The sequence below is a fragment of the Erinaceus europaeus genome, chromosome 2 (assembly GCF_950295315.1).
Source record: "Erinaceus europaeus chromosome 2, mEriEur2.1, whole genome shotgun sequence".
NCBI classification, from domain to species: Eukaryota; Metazoa; Chordata; class Mammalia; order Eulipotyphla; family Erinaceidae; genus Erinaceus; species Erinaceus europaeus.
Genome location: NC_080163.1, coordinates 117,909,536 through 117,932,704, shown reverse-complemented (window position 1 = coordinate 117,932,704; position 23,169 = coordinate 117,909,536). Strand labels below are relative to the sequence as shown.

Below are 23,169 nucleotides of genomic sequence, written 5' to 3'. Positions count from 1 at the left end.
GATAGAGAGAGATTGAGGGGGAAGAGGGAGAGAGAGAGACCTGCAGTGTTACTTCACTGCTTGTTGAAGGTTCTGACCCTGCAGGTGAACACCGGGGACTTAAACCCAGATCCTTGCGCACTGTATCATGTGTGCTACTAGGTGTGCTGCCACCTGCCCCCCTTTTTAAATTTTGATTTAATTATATGTTTTGTCACCATTCTTTTCCTTTCCCCTTCCCTTTGCTTATCTTTTCCCAGGCAGTATTCATGGGTTTATTTTGGGGTTCTTGATTCTGTTTCACTGATATGTTTCTTTTTATGCACCTACCATATCATTTTATCAAATTATACAGTTTTGATAACTGTAACTTTGTAGTGTAAGTATATTTTGATATCAGGGATCATATGTCCAGCTTTGTTCTTTTTTTAATATTTTATTTATTTTATTAATGAGAAAGATAGGAGGAGAGAGAGAAAGAGCCAGACATCACTCTGGTACATGTGCTGCCGGGGACTGAACTCAGGACCTCATGCTTGAGAGTCTAGTTCCTTAGCCACTGCGCCATCTCCCGGACCAAGCTTTGTTCTTTTTTCAAGATTGCTTTAGCTATTCTGGGTCTTTGTGAGTCTGCAAATTGTACTTTTTCTTTTTCTGTGGAAAATGCCACTGGGATTTTGTTGAATCTGTAGGTGACTTTGAATAGTGTGATTAAGCAATATTCTTTTTTAAAAAAATTAATTATTTTTAATTGTTTTATTTATTTATTTTTTAATTGGGGAATTAATGTTTTACATTCAATAGTAAGTACAATAGTTTGTACGTGCATAACATTCCCGTTTCCCATATAACAATACAACCTCCACTAGGTCCTCTGAATTCTTCCTGGACCTGTATTCTCCCCACCCACCCACCCCAGAGTCTTCTACTTTGTTTTTTCTTTTTTTTTCCTCGGACAAAATATTGGTTTTATTTGTACAAAAGCTACCACATTTATTGGTCAGCATAAATAATGCCTACACAAATCTCTCAAGCATTATAATGCCAGCTTCTTTTTTTTAAAATTTATTTCTTTATTGGGGAATTAATGTTTTACATTCAACAGTAAATACAATAGTTTGTACATGCATAACATTCCCCAGTTTCCCATATAACAATACAACCCCCACTATGTCATTTATCATCCTTCATGGACCTGTATTCTCCCCACCCACCCACCCCAGAGTCTTTTTTTTTTTTAATATATTTATTTTATTTATTTATTCCCTTTTGTTGCCCTTGTTGTTTTTTATTGTTGTAGTTATTATTGTTGTTGTCGTTGTTGGATAGGACAGAGAGAAATGGAGAGAGGAGGGGAAGACAGAGAGGAGGAGAGAAAGATAGACACCTGCAGACCTGCTTCACCGCCTGTGAAGCGACTCCCCTGCAGGTGGGGAGCCGGGTTTGAACTGGGATCCTTATGCCGGTCCTTGTGCTTTGCGCCACCTGCGCTTAACCCGCTGCACTACAGCCCGACTCCCTCCCAGAGTCTTTTACTTTGGTGCAATACATCAATTCCATTTCAGGTTCTACTTGTGTTTTCTTTTCTGATCTTGTTTTTCAACTTCTGCCTGAGAGTGAGATCATCCCATATTCATCCTTCTGTTTCTGACTTATTTCACTCAACATGATTTTTTCAAGGTCTATCTAAGATCGGCTGAAAACGGTGGAGTCACCATTTTTTACAGCTGAGTAGTATTCCCTTGTGTATATATACCACAGCTTGCTCAGCCACTCATCTGTTGTTGGACACCTGGGTTGCTTCCAGGTTTTAGCTATTACAAATTGTGCTGCCAAGAACATATGTGTACACAGATCTTTTTGGATGGATATGTTGGGTTCCTTAGGATATATCCCCAGGAGGGGAATTGCAGGGTCATAGGGTAGGTCCATTTCTAGCCTTCTGAGAGTTCTCCAGACTGTTCTCCACAGAGGTTGGACCAATTGACATTCCCACCAGCAGTGCAGGAGGGTTCCTTTGACCCCACACCCTCTCCAGCATTTGCTGCTGTTACCTTTTCTGATGTAGGACATTCTCACAGGAGTGAAGTGATATCTCATTGTTGTCTTTATTTGCATTTCTCTGACAATCAGAGACTTGGAGCATTTTTTCATGTGTTTCTCAGCCTTTTGGATCTCTTCTGTGGTGAATATTCTGTCCATGTCCTCCCCCCATTTTTGGATGGGGTTATTTGTTGTCTTGTTGTTGAGTTTGGAAAGCTCTTTATATATATTGGTTACTAAACTCTTGTCTGATGTATGGCATGTAAAGATCTTCTCCCATTCTGTGAGGGGTCTCTTGGTTTGGGTAGTGGTTTCTTTTGCTGTACAGAAGCTTTTTAATTTGATGTAGTCCCATAGGTTTATACTTGCCTTAGTCTTCTTTGTAATTGGATTTGTTTCATTGGTGGGACCTCACTTCTGGGCTCTCAATTCTATTCCACTGGTCAGTGTGTCTATTCATGTTCCAGTACCAAGCAGTTTTGATGACAATGGCCATATAATACAGTTTGAGATCTGGGAGTGTGATGCCTCCAGTTCTGTTCTTTTTTCTCAAGATTGTTTTGGCAATTCTAGGTCTTTTCTGGTTCCAGATAAACATTTGTAGCATTTGTTCTATTCTCCTAAAAAATGTGCTTGGGATCTTGATGGGGATAGCATTAAATTTGTAGATGGCTCTGGGTAGTATATTCATTTTGATGATGTTAATTTTTCCAACCCATGAATATGGAATATCTTCCTACTTCTTTATGTCTTTTTCAATTTCCTTGAGTAGTGACTCATAATTTTCAGTATACAAGTCTTTCACTTCTTTGGTTAGGTTTACGTATATTAAACCAACCTTGCATGCCTTGGATAAACCCCACTTGGTCATGATGAACAATCTTTTTGATATACTGCTGTATCCAGTTGGCTAGAATTTTGTTCAGTATTAGCATTTATGTTCATCAGATATATTGGTCTGTAGTTTTCTTTTTTGGTTGTGTCCCTGTCTGCTTTTGGTATCAGGGTGATGTTGGCTTCATAGAAGCTGGCAGGGAGTATTCCAGTGTCTTCAATCTTCTGGAAGACTTTTAAAAGTAGAGGTATTAGTTCTTCTTTGAAGGTTTTGTAGAATTCATTTGTAAAACCATCTGGTCTAGGACTTTTATTTTTGGGGAGATTTTTGATAACTGTTTCAATTTCATTAGCTGTGATGGGCCTGTTCATGCCATCCTCTTGACTTAGTTTTGGAAGTTGGTAGGTATCTAGGAAATCGTCCATTTCTTCCAGGTTCTCTAGCTTGGTGGCATATAGTTGTTCATAGAAGCCTTGCATGATATGTTGAATTTCTGCGGTGTCTGTTGTGATACCTTCTCTTTCATTTAGTATCCGATTTATTTGGGTCTTCTCCCTTTTTTGTTTTGTGAGTCTGGCTAAAGGTTTGTTGATTTTGTTCACTCTTTCAAAGAACCAACATTTATTTTCGTTGATCTTTTGTATAGTTTTCTTATTCTCAATGTTATTTATTTCTGCCATAACTTTAGTGATTTCTGTCCTTCTGGTTGCTTTAGGGTTCCTTTGTTCTTCTACTTCTAGGTTTTTAAGATGTGCAATCAGGCTGTTTATTTGTGCTTTTTCTTGTTTCCTAATGTGTGCTTGTATAGCTATGAACTTCCCTCTCAGTACTGCCTTAGCTGTGTCCCAAATATTTTGATAGCTTGTGTCTTCATTTTCATTGAAGTCTCGAAATACTTTGATTTCTTCCTTGATTTCCTCTTTGACCCAGAGGTTGTTAAGAAGTGTACTGTTGAGCTTCCACATTTTGGGACTGTTACTAATCTTTTGTTGATTGTTAAGTGTTAGTTTAATTCCACTGTGGTCTGAGAAGCTGCTTGGGATGATTTCAATGCTCTTGAATTTGCTGATGCTGTCTTTGTGGCCTAACATATGGCCTATCCTTGAGAATGACCGATGTGGATTTGAGTAAAATGTGTATTCCAGTTTCTTGGGATGAATGACTCTGAAAATGTCCAATAGTTCTAGTTTATCTATCTCTTCATTTAGCTCCCTTATGTCTTTATTGATTTTTCTGCCTGGATGATCTGTCAAGTTGAGATAGTGGGGTGTTGAAGTCCCCTGCTATGACTGTGTTGCTGTTAATATATTGCTGTAGCTCTTTCAGTAGACGTTTGATGTATTTAGATGTCTTCTCATTGAATGCATAGATGTTAATAATTGTTAAGTCCTCTTGATTGACTGATCCTCTGAGCATTAAGTAGTGTCCATTCCTATCTTTTTTTTACATTAAAAAAATTTTTTTTAATATTTATTTTATTTATTTATTCCCTTTTGTTGCCCTTGTTGTTTTATTGTTGTTGTCGTTGTTAGATAGGGCAGAGAGAAATGGAGAGAGGAGGGGAAGACAGGAGGAGAGAAAGATAGACACCTGCAGACCTGCTTCACCACCTGTGAAGCGACTCCCCTGCAGGTGGGGAGCCGGGGTTCGAACCGGGATCCTTATGCCGGTCCTTGTGCTTTGCGCCACCTGCGCTTAACCCGCTGCGCTACGGCCCGACTCCCCATTCCTATCTTTTTTAATCTTATCTATTTTAAAGTCTATCGTGTCAGATATGAGAATAGCTGTTCCTGCCCTTTTTTGTGGGCCATTGGCTTGTATGGTAGTTTTCCATCCTTTCACTTTAAGTCTGTGTTTGTCTTGTTGAGTTAGGTGGGTTTCCTGTAGACACCATATTGTTGGATTGTGTTTTCTGATCCATCTCCCTACTCTTGTGTCTTTTAATAGTTGAATTCAGGCCATTCACATTTATTGATATCAAAGATTGAAAATATTTTAACGCCATTCTTGTGGAGTTTTAGAGTGTTCTGATATATGTCCGTCCTATTTATGATGATCTGACTCTTTATACGAGAACTTTCAGAACTTCTTTCAGGGCATGCTTGGTGATAGTTGATTCCTTCAACTATTGCTTGTCTGAGAAGGTTTTGATGCCTCCATCTAGTCTGAATGACAGTCTAGCAGGACATAGTATTCTTGGTTGAAAGCCTTTCTCATTGAGCACTCGATAGATATCTTGCCATTCTCTTCTGGCCTGTAGTGTTTGTATGGAGAAGTCTGCTGCTAATCTTATTGGTTTTCCTCTGTAGGTGACTCTTTGTTTTTCTCTTGCAGCCGTCAAGATCCTTTCTTTATCCTTATTCCTTTCCATTCTAAATAGGATGTGTCTTGGTGTCTTTAAGTCTGGGTTAATTCTGTTTGGGACCCTCTGGACTTCTTGAATCTTTATGTCTTTGATGTTGTGTAGACTAGAGAAATTTTCAGCTATTATGGCCTGAAGAATGCTTTCTTCCTCTCCCTCTCTTTCTTCCTCTGGTAAGCCAATAATGCGTATATTGTTTCTTTTGAAGTCATCCTATAGGTCTCTGTTGTTGTTTTCAGCATCTCCTAATCTCTTTTTGAGGTCTCTTACTTCTTTTTTAGTTGTCTCTAATTCATCCTCAATCTTGCTAATTCTGTCTTCAGCCTCATTGATTCTATTCTCTCTGCCTTCTACTGTTTTCTGGAGTTCATCTATTTTGTTTCCCTGTTCTGATACTGTTTTAGCTTGTTCAGCTAGTTGTGTTTTTAGCTCAGCTATTTCAGCTTTCAGCTCTCTAATAACCTTGAGATAGTTAGTGTTTTCTTCCAGAGTCTCATTTGTTGTTCCTGTATTTCTGATTACAATTCTTTCAAACTCTTTACTAACTCCTGTGATTATTTCCTTATCTAATGTTTGGATGTTGAACTTGTTGTTTTGTGCTTCATCCTTTGGGGGGCTTTTATCTGGACTGTTGTCCTGGTTAGTTTCTCCAATATTTCTTCTTGTTGGTTTACCCATTTTATATATTATGTTATGAGTTCCCTCTCTCAGTACTTTTCAAATTACTGATCACTATTTCCTGGATTGACTTGTGTCTAAGTAAGGTAATTAAAGGGTTCACAGTGGTGGAAGTTAACAGTTGTTTCAATAGTATTACAATCCCTGAGTTGGAACTCAGTGATTTAAAAGCCTCTTTTTAAATTTTTTTTTTCTTCTCTGTAGGCTATGGGAGCCTTTGGGCTCCTAACTATAAATAGGCTTCTTAACTTAATCACTGACTCCTGACCAAGAGATATGGCAGGGTGTGGCAGAGATAGTCCGGTGGTTATGCAAAGAGACTTTCACAGCCCCTCAGCTATGCCACCGAGGTATAGGTCTTCTCCTGAATTTCCTGGTTAGATCTCTGTCCCCCGGTGTCCCTCCCTGCCGCTGCTCCAGATTCTGAGGGCAGTAGCAATGGAGACTCAGGGTTGCACTTGGTGAGTCTCCGGGGAGTCCTCTCCTCCCTTCAGCTGTCCCCTTGTTGGTGGAACAGACTGGAGGTGGTGTCTCAACTGATAAACCGTCTGACTGTTACCAGCCACTTAGTCTCTCCCTAGGCTCCTCTCTGTCACCAGCCACATGTCTTTGCACTCACCGGTGATTGGGTGGGTTCCTGTAGTTGTTCTAGTCTTGTCTTGTTTCAGTCCCAGGTGGTCTCCTTTGGTATTCCTAGTTGATCTGGGAGAGGAGAGAGGAGAGAAACAGATCTGCTGCTGCTCGTAGCCCCACCTCCGGAAGTCTCTCTCTTTTTAAAAAAATATTTATTTATTTCCCTTTTTTCGCCCTTGTGGTTTTTATTGTTGTGGTAGTTATTATTGTTGATGTTGTCATTGTTAGATAGGACAGGGAGAAATCCAGAGAGGAAGACAGGGGGGAGAGAAAGATAGACACCTGCAGATCTGCTTCACCACTTGTGAGGTGACCTCCCTGCAGGTGGGGAGCCAGGGGCTCGAACTGAGTTCCTCACGCGGGTTCTTGTGCTTTGTACCATGTGCGCTTAACCTGCTGCGCTACCACCTGATTCCCTTAAGCAATGTTTTTTTCACTTTATTTATTTATTTATTTATTTATTTTTAATTTCTTTACTGGGGAATTAATGTTTTACATTCAACAGTAAATACAATAGTTTGTACATGCATAACATTCCCCAGTTTCCCATATAACAATACAACCCCCACCAGGTCCTCTGTCATCCTTCCTGGACCTGTATTCTTTCCATCCACCCACTCCAGAGTCTTTTACTTTGGTGCAAGCAATATTCTTTTGGTTCATGAACATGAGGTATTTTCCTCTTTGTATCTTACTTAGTTTCTTTGGTTTCTCAAGATTTAAGGTTTCAGTATACAGGTTGGTTGCTCGTTTCATTGGGTAAATTTATTTCTAGGTATTTTGTTGTCTTTGATGTGATTATAAATGGGATTGTTTGTTGATTTCTTTTTTATATATATATTTATTTTCCCTTTTGTTGCCCTTGTTGTATTTTCATTGTTGTTGTAGTTGTTGTTATTGATGTCGTCGTTGTGGACAGGACAGAGAAATGGAGAAGGGAGGGGAAGACAGAGGGGGAGAGAAAGATAGACACCTGCAGACCTGCTTCACTGCCTGTGAAGCGAATCCTCTGCAGGTGGGGAGCCGGGGCTCGAACCAGGATACTTAACGCCGCTCCTTTCGCTTTGCGCCACGCACACTTAACCTGCTGCGCTACCGCCTGACTCCCTGTTTGTTGATTTCTGTGATAGTTCATTAATATTGTACTAAAATACAACTGATTTTGGTTCATTTATTGGATAGAGACAGAAATTGACAGGAAAAGGGGAGGAGGGGCGGAAGGCTGGCACCTGCAGAACAGTTTTACTGCTCATGAAGCTTCCCCCCCTGCAGGTGGGCACCCTGGCCTTGAACCCTGGTCTTTGCACATTGTAGCATATATGCTAACTCAGATGCATCACTGCTGGTTTTTTTTTTTAATTTTTTTTAATTATCTTTATTTATTGGATAGATACAGCCAGAAATTGAGAGGAGGAGGGGAGATAGATAGATAGATAGATAGATAGAGAGAGAGAGAGAGAGAGAGAGAGAGACACCTGCAGCACTGCTTCACCACTCGCAAAGCTTTCCCCCTGCAGGTGGACTGGGGGCTTGAACCCGGGTTCTTGTGCACTGTAATATGTGTGCTCAACCAGGTGTGCCACCACCTGGCCCCGCACCACTGCTGGTCTTATGGTATATTTATTTTGTATTCTGCAACTTAGTATATTCTGACATAATTTTTTTTTTTTTTTAGATTTTAGTTATTTATTAATGAGAAAGATAGGAGGAGAGAAAGAACCAGACATCACTCTGGTACATGTGCTGCTGGGGATTGAACTCAGGACCTCATGCTTGAGAGTCTGATGCTTTATCCACTGCACCACCTCCCAGACCACTCACAGTTTCTTGGCAGGGTTTATTATTTATTGGATAGAGGCAGAGAGAAATTGAGGAAGGGGGAAACTGGGAGGGAGAGAGGAGAGGCACTTGCAGCACTGGTTCACCACTAGTGAAACTTTTACACTGCAGGCTTGAGCCTAGGTCCTTGCACATTGTAACATGTATGCTCAACCAGGTGCCACTGCCCCCCCCCTCATTCACACTGCTCAGCTCTGGCTGTTGATATCAGGGATTGAACCTGGAACATCTGAATTAAAATCCTCATACAACTGTTATGCTGCTCCCTACAATCTTAGTATAAAATCATCTGTAAATAGTGACAGTTTTATTCTTTTTATTTTTTAATAGAAATTAAGGGGTATTTGACAACTTTCCAGCATCACTTGCCAACTCTGTAGAAATATTCTAACAGAAAAGGCTTTTAATTATTTATTTTTTTGTTTACCAGAGCACTGCTCAGCTCTGGCTTATGATAGTGCTAGGGATTGAACCTGGGACCTTTGGTACCTCAGACATGAAAGTTTTTGCATAACTATTATGCTATTTCTCCAGCTCAGAAAAGTCTCAATACAGGCAGTTTCTTAATGCATCAAAAACCATAGAGATGAAGTAACACATGAGGGCTTACTAAGAGGACTGTTTTCCCTCCAATGCTTTTTATTTAAGATTCTATTTATGTATTCATGAGAAATGATAGGAGAGAGAGAAAGAACCAGGTATCACTCTGGTACATGTGCTGCCAGGGATTGAACTTGTGACCTCATGCTTGACAGTCCAATGCATTATGCACTGTGCCATCTTTTGACCACCCTCCAATGCTTTTTAGTTGGTAGCATAATTTATATATAAATGGTTATCACTACTGGACACTACAAAATAAAATTCATAGGCCTATGTACTTAGAAGACTGATGCTTAGGGGCTAGGCAGTGGTGCCCCTGGTAGAGCATACATGCTGCAGTCCTCAAGGATGCAGGTTCTGTTTCCGTTTGCTCTTGATTTCTGTCTATATCCAATAAATAAATAAATAAAAAATTAAGCTGAAATTTGCAAGAATTTTCCTTTAAAAATATTTTTTTAATTTATTAATGAGAGGGTTAGAGAGAAACAAAGAACCAGACATCCTTCTGGTACATATACTGTTGGGGATTGAACTCAAGACCTAATGCTTGAGAGTTCAACACTTTATCCACTGAGCCACCTCCCAACCATGACTTTTATTTTTTTTAAAAAAATGTATTGTGGTCCAGGAGGTGGCGCAGTGGGTAAAGCGCTGGACTCTTGAGTATGAGGTCTTGAGTTCAATCCCTGGCAGCACATGTACTAGAGTGATGTCTGGCTCTTTCTCTGTTCTCCTACCTTTCTCATTAATAAATAAATAAAATCTTTTAAAAAAAGTATTTATTTATAAAATGGAAACACAAGACCATAGGATAAGAGGGGTACAATTCCCACCACCAGAGCTCCATATCCCATCCCCTCCCCGATAGCTTTCCTTTTCTTTTTTTAAATATTTATTTATTTATTCCCTTTTGTTGCCCTTGTTGTTTTATTGCTGTAGTTGTTATTTTTGTTGTCATTGGACAACAGAGATCGGACAGAGAGAAATGGAGAGAGGAGGGAAAGACAGAAAGGGAGAGAGAAAGACACCTGCAGACCTGCTTGTGAAGCGACTCCCCTGCAGGTGGGGAGCTGGGGGCTCTCACTGATATCCTTAAGCAGGTCCTTGCACTTTGCACCACCTGCACTTAACCTGCTTTGCTACCACCCAACTCCAGCTTTCCTGTTCTTTAACTCCATGGGAGCATGGACCCAGGGTCATTATGGGGTGCAGAAGGTGGAAGGTCTGGCTTCTGTAATTGCTTTCTTGCTGAACATGGGCGTTGACAGGTCGATCCATACTCCCAGCCTGTCTGTCTCTTTCCCTAGTGAGGAGGCTGGGCTGTGGGGAAGTGGGGCTTCAGGACACATTGATGGAGTCTTCTGTCCAGGGAAGTCTGGTTGGTTTCATGGTAGCATCTGGATCCTGCTGGCTAAAAAAGAGTTAACATATATAAAACCATACAAATTGTTGATTAATCATGAACCTAAAGGCTGGAAAATTGCAGATGAAGATTTGGGGGTCTCTGTTTTGGAAATAGCTAGTAGGTCTATTTTAGGTATATTATGTTTTATTATTTTTATTATTATTAAAAATTTTTATTTTATTTTTCCCTTTTGTTGCCCTTGTTGTTTTATTGTTGTTGTAGTTATTATATAATAATATTGTTCTTGATGTCATTGTTGGATAGGACAGGGAGAAATGGAGAGAGGAGGGGAAGACAGGGGGAGAGAAAGAAAGACATCTGCAGACCTGCTTCACTGCTTGCAAAGTGAACGCCCCTGAAAGTGGTGAGTCTGAAGTTTGAACTGGGATCCTTACATTGATGCTTATGCTTCGAACTATGTACACTAAACTGCTGGGCCCCTAGTCATATATATATATTTGCCTCCAGGGTTATCGCTTGGGCTTGGTGCCTGCACGGCAAATCCGCTGCTCCTGGAGGCCATCTTTTCCCCTTTGCTATCCTTTTTTTTAATCATCATTGTTATTATTGTTGTTATTGCTGTCGATGTTGTTGGATAGGACAGAGAAAAACCGAGAGAGATAAGGAAGACAGGAGGGAGAGAAAGACAGACACCTGCAGACCTCCTTCACCGCTTGTGAAGCGACCCCCCTGCAGGTGGGTGGGGAGCCGGAGGCTTGAAACCAGGATCCTTACACTGGTCCTCAAGTTTTGCACCATGTGCGCTTAACTCGCTGCGCTACAGCCCAACCTTCCCCCCACAAGGTGACTTCTATATATGCTTTATTGAGAGCTTTGATAACACATGTTGAATTTTGTCAAATGATCTTTCTGTGCTTATGGAAATGACTTATGTATGATGACTTATGTATGATTTTCTTTATCCTTTGTTTAGTTCATGTGCTAGATCATTGACTTTTGTGGATGTTGGATGATTGCCCTTTGAATGGATTACTGGACTTGGTTTGCCTACTATCTTGTTGGATATTTTTGCATTTATGTTAATTGACGGTATTGGCCTTCAGTTTCCTTATCTTTATTGTTCTTATTTGGTTTTGTAAGAGACAACCCTGACTTAGTGGAGGCATTTAGAGTTCTATGAAAGATTTCCTGGACTTGAAGGCCTCTTCCTGGAACATTCCCTCTGTATGTCCAGCTTTAAACCCACCCTACCTCTGACCCAGACACACTTGTGTTGTAGGGTTCTATCTAGGGGGGGCTAGTGGTTGGTCTTCTCTGCTCAAGGAGCTGGGGTGCCCACCATATATGTGAGCTCATCCCCTTTAGGATATAGTCTTCACCAACAGGATGTCAAGTCTTGCATGCCCTGTACATTAAGCATCCTCACCCACTTGATGTACTTTCTTTTGTATTTTCCCAGAAAGAGGCCGGATTCTCATCATGGGGCACTGTCGCCTCTGCCACGGAAAGTTCTCCTCCCGGAGTCTCCGCAGCATCTCTGGTAGGGCACCTGGGGAGAACACAGAGAGACCACCCTCAGGGGAGCGGGTTTTTATCCGAGACTTCCAGCGCCTGCTGGGGGTGGCCATCCACCAGGACCCGGCTCTGTCTTCATTTGTCTGCAAGAATTGCCACACCCAGTTCTACCAGTGCCATGGCCTTCTCCAGTCCTTCCTGCAGAAGGTCAACGTGCCCCCATCTGGCCCCCGGAAGCCTTGCACCAAGTAGGCTTTTGCTTCTTTGTTCTCTAGGGTGTATTGAAGGGTTGAGCACCATGTGTGCTGGGGCTGTTCTGGGTACAGGGGGTACCTGGTGGGAATCTCTGTGGTGGAGAAACGACTGTGCTGCATAGATTTTGTGGGCATCAGGGTGAGGGAGATGGAAGGGATGGCTGAGGACCAGTGAGGCTCCCAAAGGAGATGGACCAAACCCCTAAGCATTTAGGAGAGAATTGGCTTACAGCAAGTGTGAGGGAAGCCTACTCACTCATGGACTCACGGGCTCTTTTTAGGACCTGCACGCAGCCCTTGACTGGATCGGAGGAAGGAGCATGTATGGGTGAGTGCTACTGAAGGCATGGTGCTTGGGTGGGATTAAGGTTGGCTGGTTGTTGACCAGCCTAGGGCTGGTGTCTCTTTGCCTTTCCTCAGTGGACCTGATGAGCCCAAGCACCCGGGGCCTGTGTGGCTTAGTGGGATGGGTGCATGGACACGCAACCAGCTGTGGGACCCTGCCTAGTCTCCAGCGCACACTCTCCTCCGAGTACTGTGGCATCCTTCAGGCTGTGTGGGGCTGTGACCAGGGCCACCACTACACCATGGACACTGATGCCAACCGTGGAGCCTTCTTGTTGGATAATGCAGTGGCAGTCAAGTGGGCATGGGACAAGGAGAGAGTCCCTGGACTCACCCAGCAGCAGGGGTCCAGCCCTACTTGTACTGCTTCTCAGAGCCCCCCAAGCAGAGCAGCTGAGGCCTCAACCAAGATCAACATGCAGCCCAGCACTGACACTGGTCAGTCGCCCTCAGATGGCAGCCCTCTGGGGCCTGGGCCAGGGCCCCTACCTCAGCTGGACGTCCCCCCAACTGGGGTCTCAGGTAGGAGGTTCCTCTCTATCCTCTCTGGCCTGTTAGGCTGTGATCCCTCTTCTTGAGTTAGGCAAGGGGTGTCAAGAAGCAAGGGAGCAGGCTGGGAAGAGAATTCTGCACTTTTGTGAGTAGTCTCAAATTTGGGGGCTGAGGAACAGGGCAGGAGCCAACCTTAGAGCCTCTTCACAAGAAGAAGATAGAAAGGAGGGCTGAGGACCTGGCCCAGCAATTTTCTTCTTCTTTTTTTTTTCTATTTTTTTTTTTATTGGGGAATTAATGTTTTACATTCAACAGTAAGTACAATGGTTTGTACATGCATAACATTCCCCAGTTTCCCATATAACAATACAACCCCCACTTCTTTTTTTTTAGAATTTAGAACTTATTTTTTCTAGAATTTATTTATTAATGAGAAAGATAGAAGGAGAGAAAGAATTAGACATCACTCTGGTACCTGTGCTGCTTGGGGATTGAATTTGGGATCTCATGCTTGAGAATCCAATGCTTTATCCACTGTGCTACCTCCTGGACCACTGTCCCAGCAGTTTCTGTTAGGTCCCTTCCTCAGTCTTCTTGGCCTGTTCAGGCAAGACATGGAGGAGATGGGGGTACAGAACTTGCCAGCTGTGTGGATGCACAGCTGGGCCTCTGTAACTGTTAAAGGCTTATTACAGGTCATTGTTTGGGTCTTTACCAGCCCTGTGGTGACACATAATGGAACCAGAATGCGATTTCCTGGTGACTGAGCAGAAGCACAGGGCTCTGTTTTGGATACAAGTGTTGATTCACTTTTGCCTGCCTCTAGCTTCCATGAGTCTATGTGGGTAGCTTGACTGCTTCTGTGTGTACTGTCAGTTCCAGACAGACCTGAGATGGACAGGTGGCATAGGACACAAGGGTTGTATCTTAGCGTTCTTAAGATTCCGCTTTTCAAACTGTGAGCATAAAATACATTGTAACAGGGTCTAAAAACAAAACAATAACAAACTTATTAATGAGAGAGAGAACCAGAGCATCACTCTGACAGGTGTAGTGCCAGGGATTGGATTCAGGACATCATGTTGTACACTTTATGTACTGTGGCACCTTCCAGGCTGCAGACTAGTTCTTGTTCTCTGCCTCTGGTTTTGCCTCAGGGCTTCATCACTCTAGCCTAGTGGGTTTTCCAGGTTTGGGAGGCTGGATAGTGTAGAAGATACCACAGCAAGAAGCTTCTTCCACTGTGATGCTATATGTATTTACACCTGGGTTGCATGCATGGCAAAGCAGGTGTACTATCCATGTGAACTATTTTGTATACCTGGAATTTTTAAGTTATTTCTTAGGGCCAGCAAAATAGCTCACTTGGATAGTGCACTGCTTTTCTTTTTTATGCCTTTTTTTAAAAAAAATTATTAATTAGGGGAGTCAGGCGAAGCTCAAGGACTGACGTAAGGATCCTAGTTTGAGCCCCCAGCTCCCCACCTGCATAGGTATTGCTTCACAAGTGGTGAAGCAGGTCTGCAGGTGTCTTTCTCTCTCCCTCTCTGTCTAACCTCATCTCTCTCTATTTCTCTATGTCCTATCTAACAACAATAACAACAATAAAAAACAAGAGCAACAAAAGGGGAAATAAATATAAAATTATTTTTAAATTATTAGAAGAAAAAAAAAAAACCAGGCATCACTCTGGTACATGCGTTGCTGGGGATTGAACTCAGGACCTCCTGCTTGAGAATCCTCTGCTTTGCCATATGCATGGCCCCCCACTGCACTGAAGGAAATTTCAGTGATGTGAACTCTTTTTTAAAAATATTTATTTTCCCTTTTGTTGCCCTTGTTGTTTTTTTAATTGTTGTTGTAGTTATTATTGTTATTGATGTCATTTGTTGTTAGATAGAACAGAGAGAAATGGAGAGAGATGGGAAGACAGAGGGGGGGAGAGATAGACACCTGCAGACCTGCTTCACCGCTTGTGAAGTGACTCCCCAGCAGGTGGGGTGCCAGGGCTTGAACCGGTATCCTTACACTGGCCCTTGTGCTTTGTACCACGTGTGCTTAACCCTCAGTGCTACTGCCCAACTCCCATTGTGGACTCTTTTTATCTGAACAAGTCATCCTGGAGTTATGAGGCCCCAAAGATGATACATTTAAAAAAAAAATTTTTTTTTTAATTTTATTTATTTTTGAGATGATGAGAGAGAGAGAGAAACACCAGAGCACTGCCCAGCTCTGGTTTATGGTGGCGCGGGAGATTGAACCTGGAATTTTGGAGCATCAGGCATGAGAGTCTCTTTGCATAACCATTATGTTATCTACCCCCCTGAAGATGATATTTTTAAAAAGTTCTTAAAAAATTCATTAATTTGCCACTTTTTTTTTTTTTTTAATTGTCACCAGTTTTATCACTGGGGCTCGTTGTCTGCAGTAAGAGTCTGCTGTTCTTGGCAGTCTTTTTTTTTTTTTTTTTTGATAAGACAGAGAGACATTGAGAAGGGAGAGAGAAAGATAGACACTTGCAGACCTGCTTCATCACTGGTGAAGCATCCCCCCTGGAGGTGGGGTGTGGGGGGCTTGAACCCAGGCCCTTGCACATAGTATAATATGTGTGCTTAAACAGGTGTGCCACTATCTGACCCCCCATTTACTACTTGTCAACGAGACAGGAAGAAGGCAAGCAATAAAAAACCAGAGCATCACTTTAGCATATGTGATATTGGGTGTCAAATTCAGGATTTTAAGCTTGAGAATCCAGTTTTTATCCAGGTGCCACCTTTGGGCCACAGATTACCCCCTAACCCCCTTAACATCTATTAACAAGAGAGAACATTGCTTTGGTATATCAGAGCCAGGGATTGAACTCAGGACCTCATTGTTTGTAAGTTACAGACACTGCCCACGGTACCGCATCCCATGCTGCTATAACAAGTATTTTTATTTATTAAATATTTATTGCCTTTTGTTGCCCTTGTTTTATTGTTGTAGTTATTACTGATGTCATTGTTGTTGGATAGGACAGAGAGAAATGGAGAGAGATGGGGAAGACAGAGAGGAGGAGAGAAGGATAGACACCTGCAAACCTGCTTCACTACCTGTGAAGCAACTCCCCTGCAGGTGGGGAGCCGGGGGCTCGAACCAGGATCCTTATGCTGGTCCTTGCGATTCGCACCACATGTGCTTTTAACCTGCTGCGCTACCGCCGACTCCCAAGTATTTTTATTTTTTGTTTAGATAAAGTGAAAGAGATCATAGCACCATAACTCCCTTTATTCCCGTGGGGCCCAGTGCACAAGGCAAAGCAGTGCACTATCCAAGTGAGCTATTTTGCAGCCTAGCAAAGTTTTTTTTTTTTTTTTTTTTTTTAACCAGAGCACTGTTTAGCTCTGGCTTATGGTGGTATGGGGGATAGTTTTTTTTTTTTTAACATATTTATTCTCTTTTGTTGCTCTTGTTTTTTTTTATTGTTGTCGTTGTTGGATAGGACAGAGAGAAATGGAGAAAGGAGGGGGAGAGAAAGATAGACACCTGCAGACCTGCTTCACCACTTGAGAAGCGACTCCCCTGCAGGTGGGGAGCCGGGGTCTCAAACCAGGATTCTTAAGCCAGTCCTTGTGCTTTGCCTACCTGCGCTTAACCTGCTGCGCTACTACCCGACTCCCCTAACAAAGATTTTTAAGTGTTCTCTATCGACATACACAAAATGCCTTTGAAATGACCAGATTTGAATCTTTGTCAAGAGCTCAGCTTGCTGGTGCTGCACTTTGATGTGACCCCACACACACACACATTTCCCTCCCCTATCCCCCAAAGTGCACTGTCAGCCTTGTGGAAGTGTGGAGGGGCTGGAGCTAGTTTGGATCTGAGACTGGAAGACCCGGCTCCCTGGAAGAAGGCTCTGTTGGATAAGCGCCTTTCCTGCTGGGAGCAGTACTGTGCTTAGTTGGTAATGGGAGTCTGTTCTTTGTTCCTCAGGGCAGTTGGGTGAGAACCAGGTTCCGTCTTCAACCTCGGATGATCGGGTAAAAGACGAGTTCAGTGACCTTTCTGAGGGGTGAGAGAAGAGTGGGTTTAAATAGCCTAAACTTTCTTCTTGGAAAATCACATTCCACCATTCTAGGGGCTCGCTGCCATGTCCTAGCCTAGACACTTTCCTTTTTGAGTTTGGGAGGAGAGCAGTGGCCAGGGGCTTCTCATTCCTCTTGAGAGGTTCCCTAATCCAGCTCCTGGGGAACAAAGTGAAGGAGGGCAATGTGAAGTTATACTGAAACTATCTACCATCTCATCTCCTCCTTAACAGCATGAATTTTGTGCCAACCCCAGATGTTACAAAGACAGGTGGCTTGGCTCTGGCCCTAGATCAAGGCATAATTATGACTTGAGCCAGAGGCCTTGTGCGGAAGGACAAACCTCTCCACATGACTGTCAGCTCCTTGACACTCCTGCCTCTGAGCTAAAAACCGTTTGGAGCAGCTGCACAATGGTGGCCCTTCCCACTCTCTACCCCATGAGCACTGGCTGGAATGCACACACATCTTTCTCCAAATAAGGGGAGGGAAGGAGAATGTGGGTTTTAGAACAGGCCAGAAGGATGCCAGTGAATGACTGCGGGTGCGGGAAAGGGAAGGGGCAGTTAGTAGCCTGCTTGTATTTTTTTTTCTTTTTTTTTTTTATTTATTTTTTTTATATATATTTATTTTCCCTTTTGTTGCCCTTGTTTTTTATTGTTGTTGTAGTTGTTGTTACCAGTGTCGTTGTTGTTAGGACATAGAGAAATGGAGAGAGGAAGGGAAGACAGAGAAAGGGAGGGAGAAAGACAGACACCTGCTTCACCACCTGTGAAATGACTCCCCTGCAGGTGGGGAGCTGGGGGCTTGAACCAGGATCCTTATGCCGGTCCTTGCGCTTTGCACCACCTTCCTTTAACCTGCTGTGCTACCGCCCAGCTCCTTTTTTTTTTTTTTTAATAGAGCACTGTTCATCTCTGGCTTATGGTGTTATGAAAGATTGAACATAGGACTTTGGAGCCTCAGGCATGAGAGTCTGTTTGCATAACCATTAGGCTATCTACCCCTTCCGGCTGTTTGTATTTTCTGTCCTACAGACACTGGCTTATTTTCGGGGACCTTTGTGACTTTTGTGACCTTTGATAAGACAGATGGCTGACCTATCAGCTAGATAAGTTTTTAGTTATGAGGGTGAGGTAACTGGATAGTTCACTTAAGAAACTCACCCTTGGGAATCTGTATTCACATGGAGAATTTCTACACCTGTAGAAAAGGCTTTCTGATTTGAGATTCTTATGTAGGAAGAAAATGACTGCAGGTTCTCAGCTTGTTTGACCTCTGTTATCCTGCTTCACTTTTGGTGTTAGGAGATGGTGTCAGCGACTGGGGGCTCCAGGTTTAAGAATGAAAGAACTCGATGGGGGTAATGGGTTATAATATGGTCTCTTTAGATAGGAAGTCACAGTGGATCTGTCACCTGTCCCTGGACTTTACTGAAGGTCCCTTCTCTCCTAGAGAATTCCTGAGTGAAGATGAAAATGACAAGAAGCAGAACACCCCATCCTCAGATGAGTCCTTTGAACCTTACCCAGAAAAGAGGTAAGAGGACAATTATGCCGCAGGATGTAGGGTTTTTCAGGACTGTAGTGGAGAGTTTGGCGCCAGCTGGGTAGCTACGGAGGTAGCAGGGCACGGGGAGAGACCTGCTTCCTGGCCACATGCTTTCTGTTGTGCTTTAGGCTTCACAGCTCACAACCAGCACAGTGTTACTTGTGAGTAGGTTGAGTTGGGAGGCAGCAGCTGAGCAGCAGGAGCCCTGTGGATGGAAGGCAGCCTCAGAGGGAGCTCCCAGCATCTACCTTCCTACAGGAACCAAAAGTGGCTGTGCTGTCTTTGCAGACATCCTGGGAGGTGCTCAGCTGTGTTTGCTGACACTAATTTTTTTTTTTTTTTTGGTCTCTGGGGTTATTGCTGGGGCTCAGTGCCTGCACCATGAATCCACTGCTCCTGGAGGCTATTTTTTTCCCCCTTTGTGGCCCTTGTTGTGGTTATGATTGTTGTTGTTATAGATGCCATTATTGTTGGGTAGGACAGAGAGATATGGAGAGAGGGGGAGAGAAAGATAGACACCTACAGACCTGTTTCACTACCTTGAAGCGGTGCCCCTGTGGGTGGGGAGCCAGGGGCTCGAACAGGGATTCTTACACTACTGCCCAATCCCCAGAAATGGCATTTTATATTCCCATCAGCTCAATTTCTCTTATCTACATCCTGACCAGTTCTTACCTTTTTTTTTTTTTTTTTTTTCTGGTCCTAGCAGGTATGAGGTGATATTTCATTGTTGTGGTGTGTGTGTGTGTGATATAGATCTCTCTTCTCAGGGTTGCCCTGGTTGATACCAATACCTTGTTGATTCTAGAGTTCCAAAATAGTTAATCCTGATTTTTTTTCCCCTCTAGTTTTAACAGTCATTTTGATAGAGGGACTCATCCTAATACTTTTATACTCTACCATTTTCCATGGTGGCTATAAATAATGTTTGGGAGTGGAGGTAGATCACATAATGGTTAAGCAAAGAGAGTTTGATGCCTGAGGCTCCAGGGTCCCAGGTTCAGTCCCCTGCAACATCATAATCCAGAGCTGAACAGTGCTCTGGTTTAAAAAAAAAAAAAAAATTAGTAATGTTTGGCTGTGACATTTGGAATAGGGAGCAAAGCTTCATTTCTGAAGACCCCCTCCTGCCTGTGTGCCTAAATCTTGCTCTCCTGACATGGTGCCCAAGTCTGGTAGACTGGTCACCAGGAGACTGAAGCAGCTTAGCCTTGGAGACTTGAGGAAAACCCTGCACCCATATTTGAGGAGAGAATCATGAAGAGATCAACTGCACCTGTTTACTTTTCTTCCCAGGGTCTCTGGTAAGAAGAATGAAAACAAAGAAGCCAAGAAGACCGAAGAACCAAAAATCCGGAAGAAACCCGGACCCAAGCCGGGTTGGAAGAGCAAACTCCATTGTGAGAGGTGAGGGGCTGGGTGTGGGGTGGTGCTGTCCATGGGGGAGACTGCTTCACCTGCTTCACCTCCTTACAGGGAGGAGCTGCCCACCATCTATAAGTGCCCCTATCAGGGCTGCACGGCTGTGTACCGAGGGGCTGATGGCATGAAGGTAAGTCCACTGTGACAATGTGTATGTGTGTGGGGGGTGTTTATCTGGGGAAATAGGTGTCCACGGGAGCCCTGTTTTACATACCCTGGTATAAGCTTATAAGCCTGAGTGAGGGGAGGCTCAGCTCACAGCATCAGCCAGCTCTGTGGCCCAAGGGAACCCCGTGGTGGGATGAAATAGATCTCTGTTGAGGTGCTCAGGGTTCCCTGCTGCTTGCAGAAGCACATAAAGGAGCACCACGAGGAGGTCCGAGAGAGGCCCTGCCCCCACCCTGGATGCAACAAGGTGTTCATGATTGACCGCTACCTGCAGCGTCATGTGAAACTCATCCACACAGGTATGTGCTCCCCGCTTCCCTACTTCCCCCTAGATCACGAGGACACCTTAGGTATGGTCTTCACAGGGAGCCCTGGTATAGACATGGTCACAATCAACACAAGTTTAAATAAGCAGGAAAGACAGACTTAAGCCATTAGTGTAGATTATACTTTGTCAGGGAGGTTGTTTTGTGTATTTGCAGGTAACCAGAAAGAACTCAGAAGTCAGGGACAGCGTGTTGTCATGGCCTAGTCAAGTGTCCAGGAGAACTGGCAATGTAAATGTAATTGCAAGAAGCTGATAATCAGATTGAATGGAGCAGCAATTTCTTGTACCCCCTGCAGGCCCAACAGGGAGATGATTTCTAGAGTAGCTATGATTGGTAACCCCTGAAGCTTAATGACTTGGCTCCCTCTTGAGAATTTCTGCTCAAGGGCAAGGGTAGATAGTTATGCATGGAGACTCTTGTGTCTGAGGCTCTAAAGTCCCAGGTTCATCCCCCCACACCAGCTATAAGCCAGAGCTGAGCAGTGTACTGGTTAAAAACAAAGCCAAAACAGAATTTCTGCTCAAAAGGCTTTCTGAAATTGATCACTTTATTGGGGAAATGTCAATTTATAGGATTGTTGTGAGAGAGAGGCACAAGTCCTTATTTCCCCAAGAGAGGTTGTCAGTACACCTCAGCCTCCACCTCAGGGCACTAGGCACCTACATCTGATGTGACAGAGCATAGTCCATTGAGGTCTGACCCTGTATTGTCTCTTGCTTTGTTTAGAAAATTGAGAAGTTCCCAGTGAGGTGACTTTTTCAAGCAGTTTGGAAAGCCCACTGACAGAACTGTTTGTGGGCTAGTAAAGTTGTTCAGTTGTAGAATGCATACCCTGCATGGGAGGCCCTGGATTTCACCCCTGCCACCAGAAACATGTTTTTATCTGTAGACAGGCATAGGTAGTGAGGTGGTGGTGTTAATATCCTTTCTGGTGATATGCTTATTCCTTCTGGTTGCCAGAGGTACGGAATTATATCTGTGATGAGTGTGGACAGACCTTTAAACAGCGCAAGCACCTTCTCGTGCACCAGATGCGCCACTCAGGAGCCAAGCCTCTGCAGTAAGTTTGGGCTGGGAGTCTCCCTGTGGCCAGTCAACATCCTTGCTCAGCCTCTTCCGTCTCCTCTTATAGGTGTGAAGTCTGTGGCTTCCAGTGCCGGCAGCGGGCCTCCCTCAAGTATCACATGACCAAACACAAGGCTGAGACAGAGCTGGATTTTGCCTGTGACCAATGTGGTCGCAGGTTTGAAAAGGCCCACAACCTCAACGTGCACATGTCTATGGTCCACCCACTGACACAGACTCAGGACAGGATCCTACCTTTGGAGCCACCCCCTGGAGTGACAGAAGGCCAGGCCATGAAACCTGAGCCCACCTGAGTGCATGACATGCTTGGACTCACCAGGTGGTAATGAGATTAGAGGATTGTACCTGTTCTCCACACCTGACAGCACAGTTTAGTGTCCCTGCACTGTCCCCACTGTGTCCTGGGAGAGGTGGTGGCTGGGTCTATACCTCAGAGTTGCCCTTCTGGCCTCCTTTCTTGAGACCAACAGTCTGTTTTCCTACACACAGTGACTTAAGCCCGATTTTAAGCCATTGATTCTTCCCTCTCCCACTAAGGAGATCAGTTAAGGAGACCTGTAGTCACTTTCCAGAGCAACAAGAACTCCATTTTGTGCTTATAATCAGTTTGTCTACAGAGGATTAGACTGCCAAGGGTCCATTCAGAAGAGACGAGGCTCCCAGTCAAGGTCAGTGTCAGCCTGGACCTGCTGCCTGTGCTGTAGGGCTGCTTTCACTTCGGGGTCACAGTCAGCATTAGCGGCCAGCAGCTGTAAGAAAACACACCTGTGTTCAGAACATAGAACCTAGGTGAGTCATGCAGACCCCACGTCCTGGGGGAAGCTGTGACCATAGCAAATGTCTAGTGTCAGATGGAATTTCCATGTGCCACAGGGCTGAGCATGGTGTTACCTCTTCCATGTTTGAGAAGCTCTTTTGAGGGCACTGTGGTATTGTGTTCAGCAGGAAAAGACGTGCTTTCATCATTAGGCCTACAGGGTCATCCTAAAGAGGATAAGTAGAGGCATGGGTCAAGGCTGTACTGCATGGGGCTCCAGCCTGCATCTGTCCCCTCTGCCTAGAGGAACTGTGAGAATCCTCACCTGGTTCTGACTCTTCCCAACTACGACTGACACTGCACCAGTCTCCCCAGCCACGAAGAGGCAGGTCAGCTTCAAATACATGTCAACAGCAACATGTAGGAAGGTGCTTTCCCTGACGAGGATGTCGTGGTTAAAGTAGGGTAGGAGGCTGAAGGTAAAGATGGAAGATGTCAGTATCTTACCTGGTGAATCTAGGCATCTAGGGCTCTGTACATCACATGAGTTACCTATAGAATGCAAAAGGCAGAAGCCTGATATACTGATCAGGCACCAGGCGGAGCAGGATGCGTCCCAGGCCACCATCTGCAATACCAGAAGGGGGCTCCATCAGTCCTGTGAATGTATCCCCCTCCTCAAGTCAGTGTCTGCAGGGGCTGCTGAGGCTTCTAGCAAAAGCCTTGATGTGTTGTTGGGGGTAGGAAGAGGAAGGGAGGCCCTATCATAACCCCCTTAATGCTGTTGTTGCAGTTCACTAGAATGAGGCTTATCAAGGTGATATTTATAAAGTGAGCCCCAGGGACGC

General features: G+C 43.9%; 2 protein-coding genes across 10 annotated transcripts in view; one reads left to right on the top strand and one right to left on the bottom strand.

Annotated features, from left to right (window-relative positions):
* Positions 1-23,169, top strand: part of ZNF276 (zinc finger protein 276) — a 25,192-nt gene extending 2,023 nt beyond the window's left edge. For 3 of the 7 annotated variants that reach the window (XM_016191843.2, XM_060184982.1, XM_060184983.1), the window contains 10 exons: positions 11,798-12,101; positions 12,389-12,435; positions 12,528-12,974; positions 16,917-16,995; positions 18,464-18,547; positions 19,856-19,966; positions 20,036-20,111; positions 20,331-20,448; positions 21,439-21,538; positions 21,611-23,169. In XM_016191843.2, coding sequence (XP_016047329.1) covers positions 11,818-12,101; positions 12,389-12,435; positions 12,528-12,974; positions 16,917-16,995; positions 18,464-18,547; positions 19,856-19,966; positions 20,036-20,111; positions 20,331-20,448; positions 21,439-21,538; positions 21,611-21,857 — 1,593 coding nt within the window. In that variant the 5' untranslated portion in view covers positions 11,798-11,817 and the 3' untranslated portion in view covers positions 21,858-23,169. The remainder of the gene's footprint in view (positions 1-11,797; positions 12,102-12,388; positions 12,436-12,527; positions 12,975-16,916; positions 16,996-18,463; positions 18,548-19,855; positions 19,967-20,035; positions 20,112-20,330; positions 20,449-21,438; positions 21,539-21,610) is intronic. The other 4 variants (XM_060184984.1, XM_060184985.1, XM_060184986.1 and 1 more) reach the window with 3 other exon arrangements.
* The window catches only part of FANCA (FA complementation group A), a 72,008-nt gene continuing 70,964 nt past the window's right edge, over positions 22,126-23,169 (bottom strand). For all 3 annotated transcript variants that reach the window (XM_060184971.1, XM_060184973.1, XM_060184972.1), the window contains 4 exons: positions 22,874-22,949; positions 22,647-22,794; positions 22,456-22,548; positions 22,126-22,313 (listed from right to left, as the gene is read on the bottom strand). In XM_060184971.1, the coding sequence (XP_060040954.1) occupies positions 22,206-22,313; positions 22,456-22,548; positions 22,647-22,794; positions 22,874-22,949 (425 nt within the window). In that variant the 3' untranslated portion in view covers positions 22,126-22,205. The remainder of the gene's footprint in view (positions 22,314-22,455; positions 22,549-22,646; positions 22,795-22,873; positions 22,950-23,169) is intronic.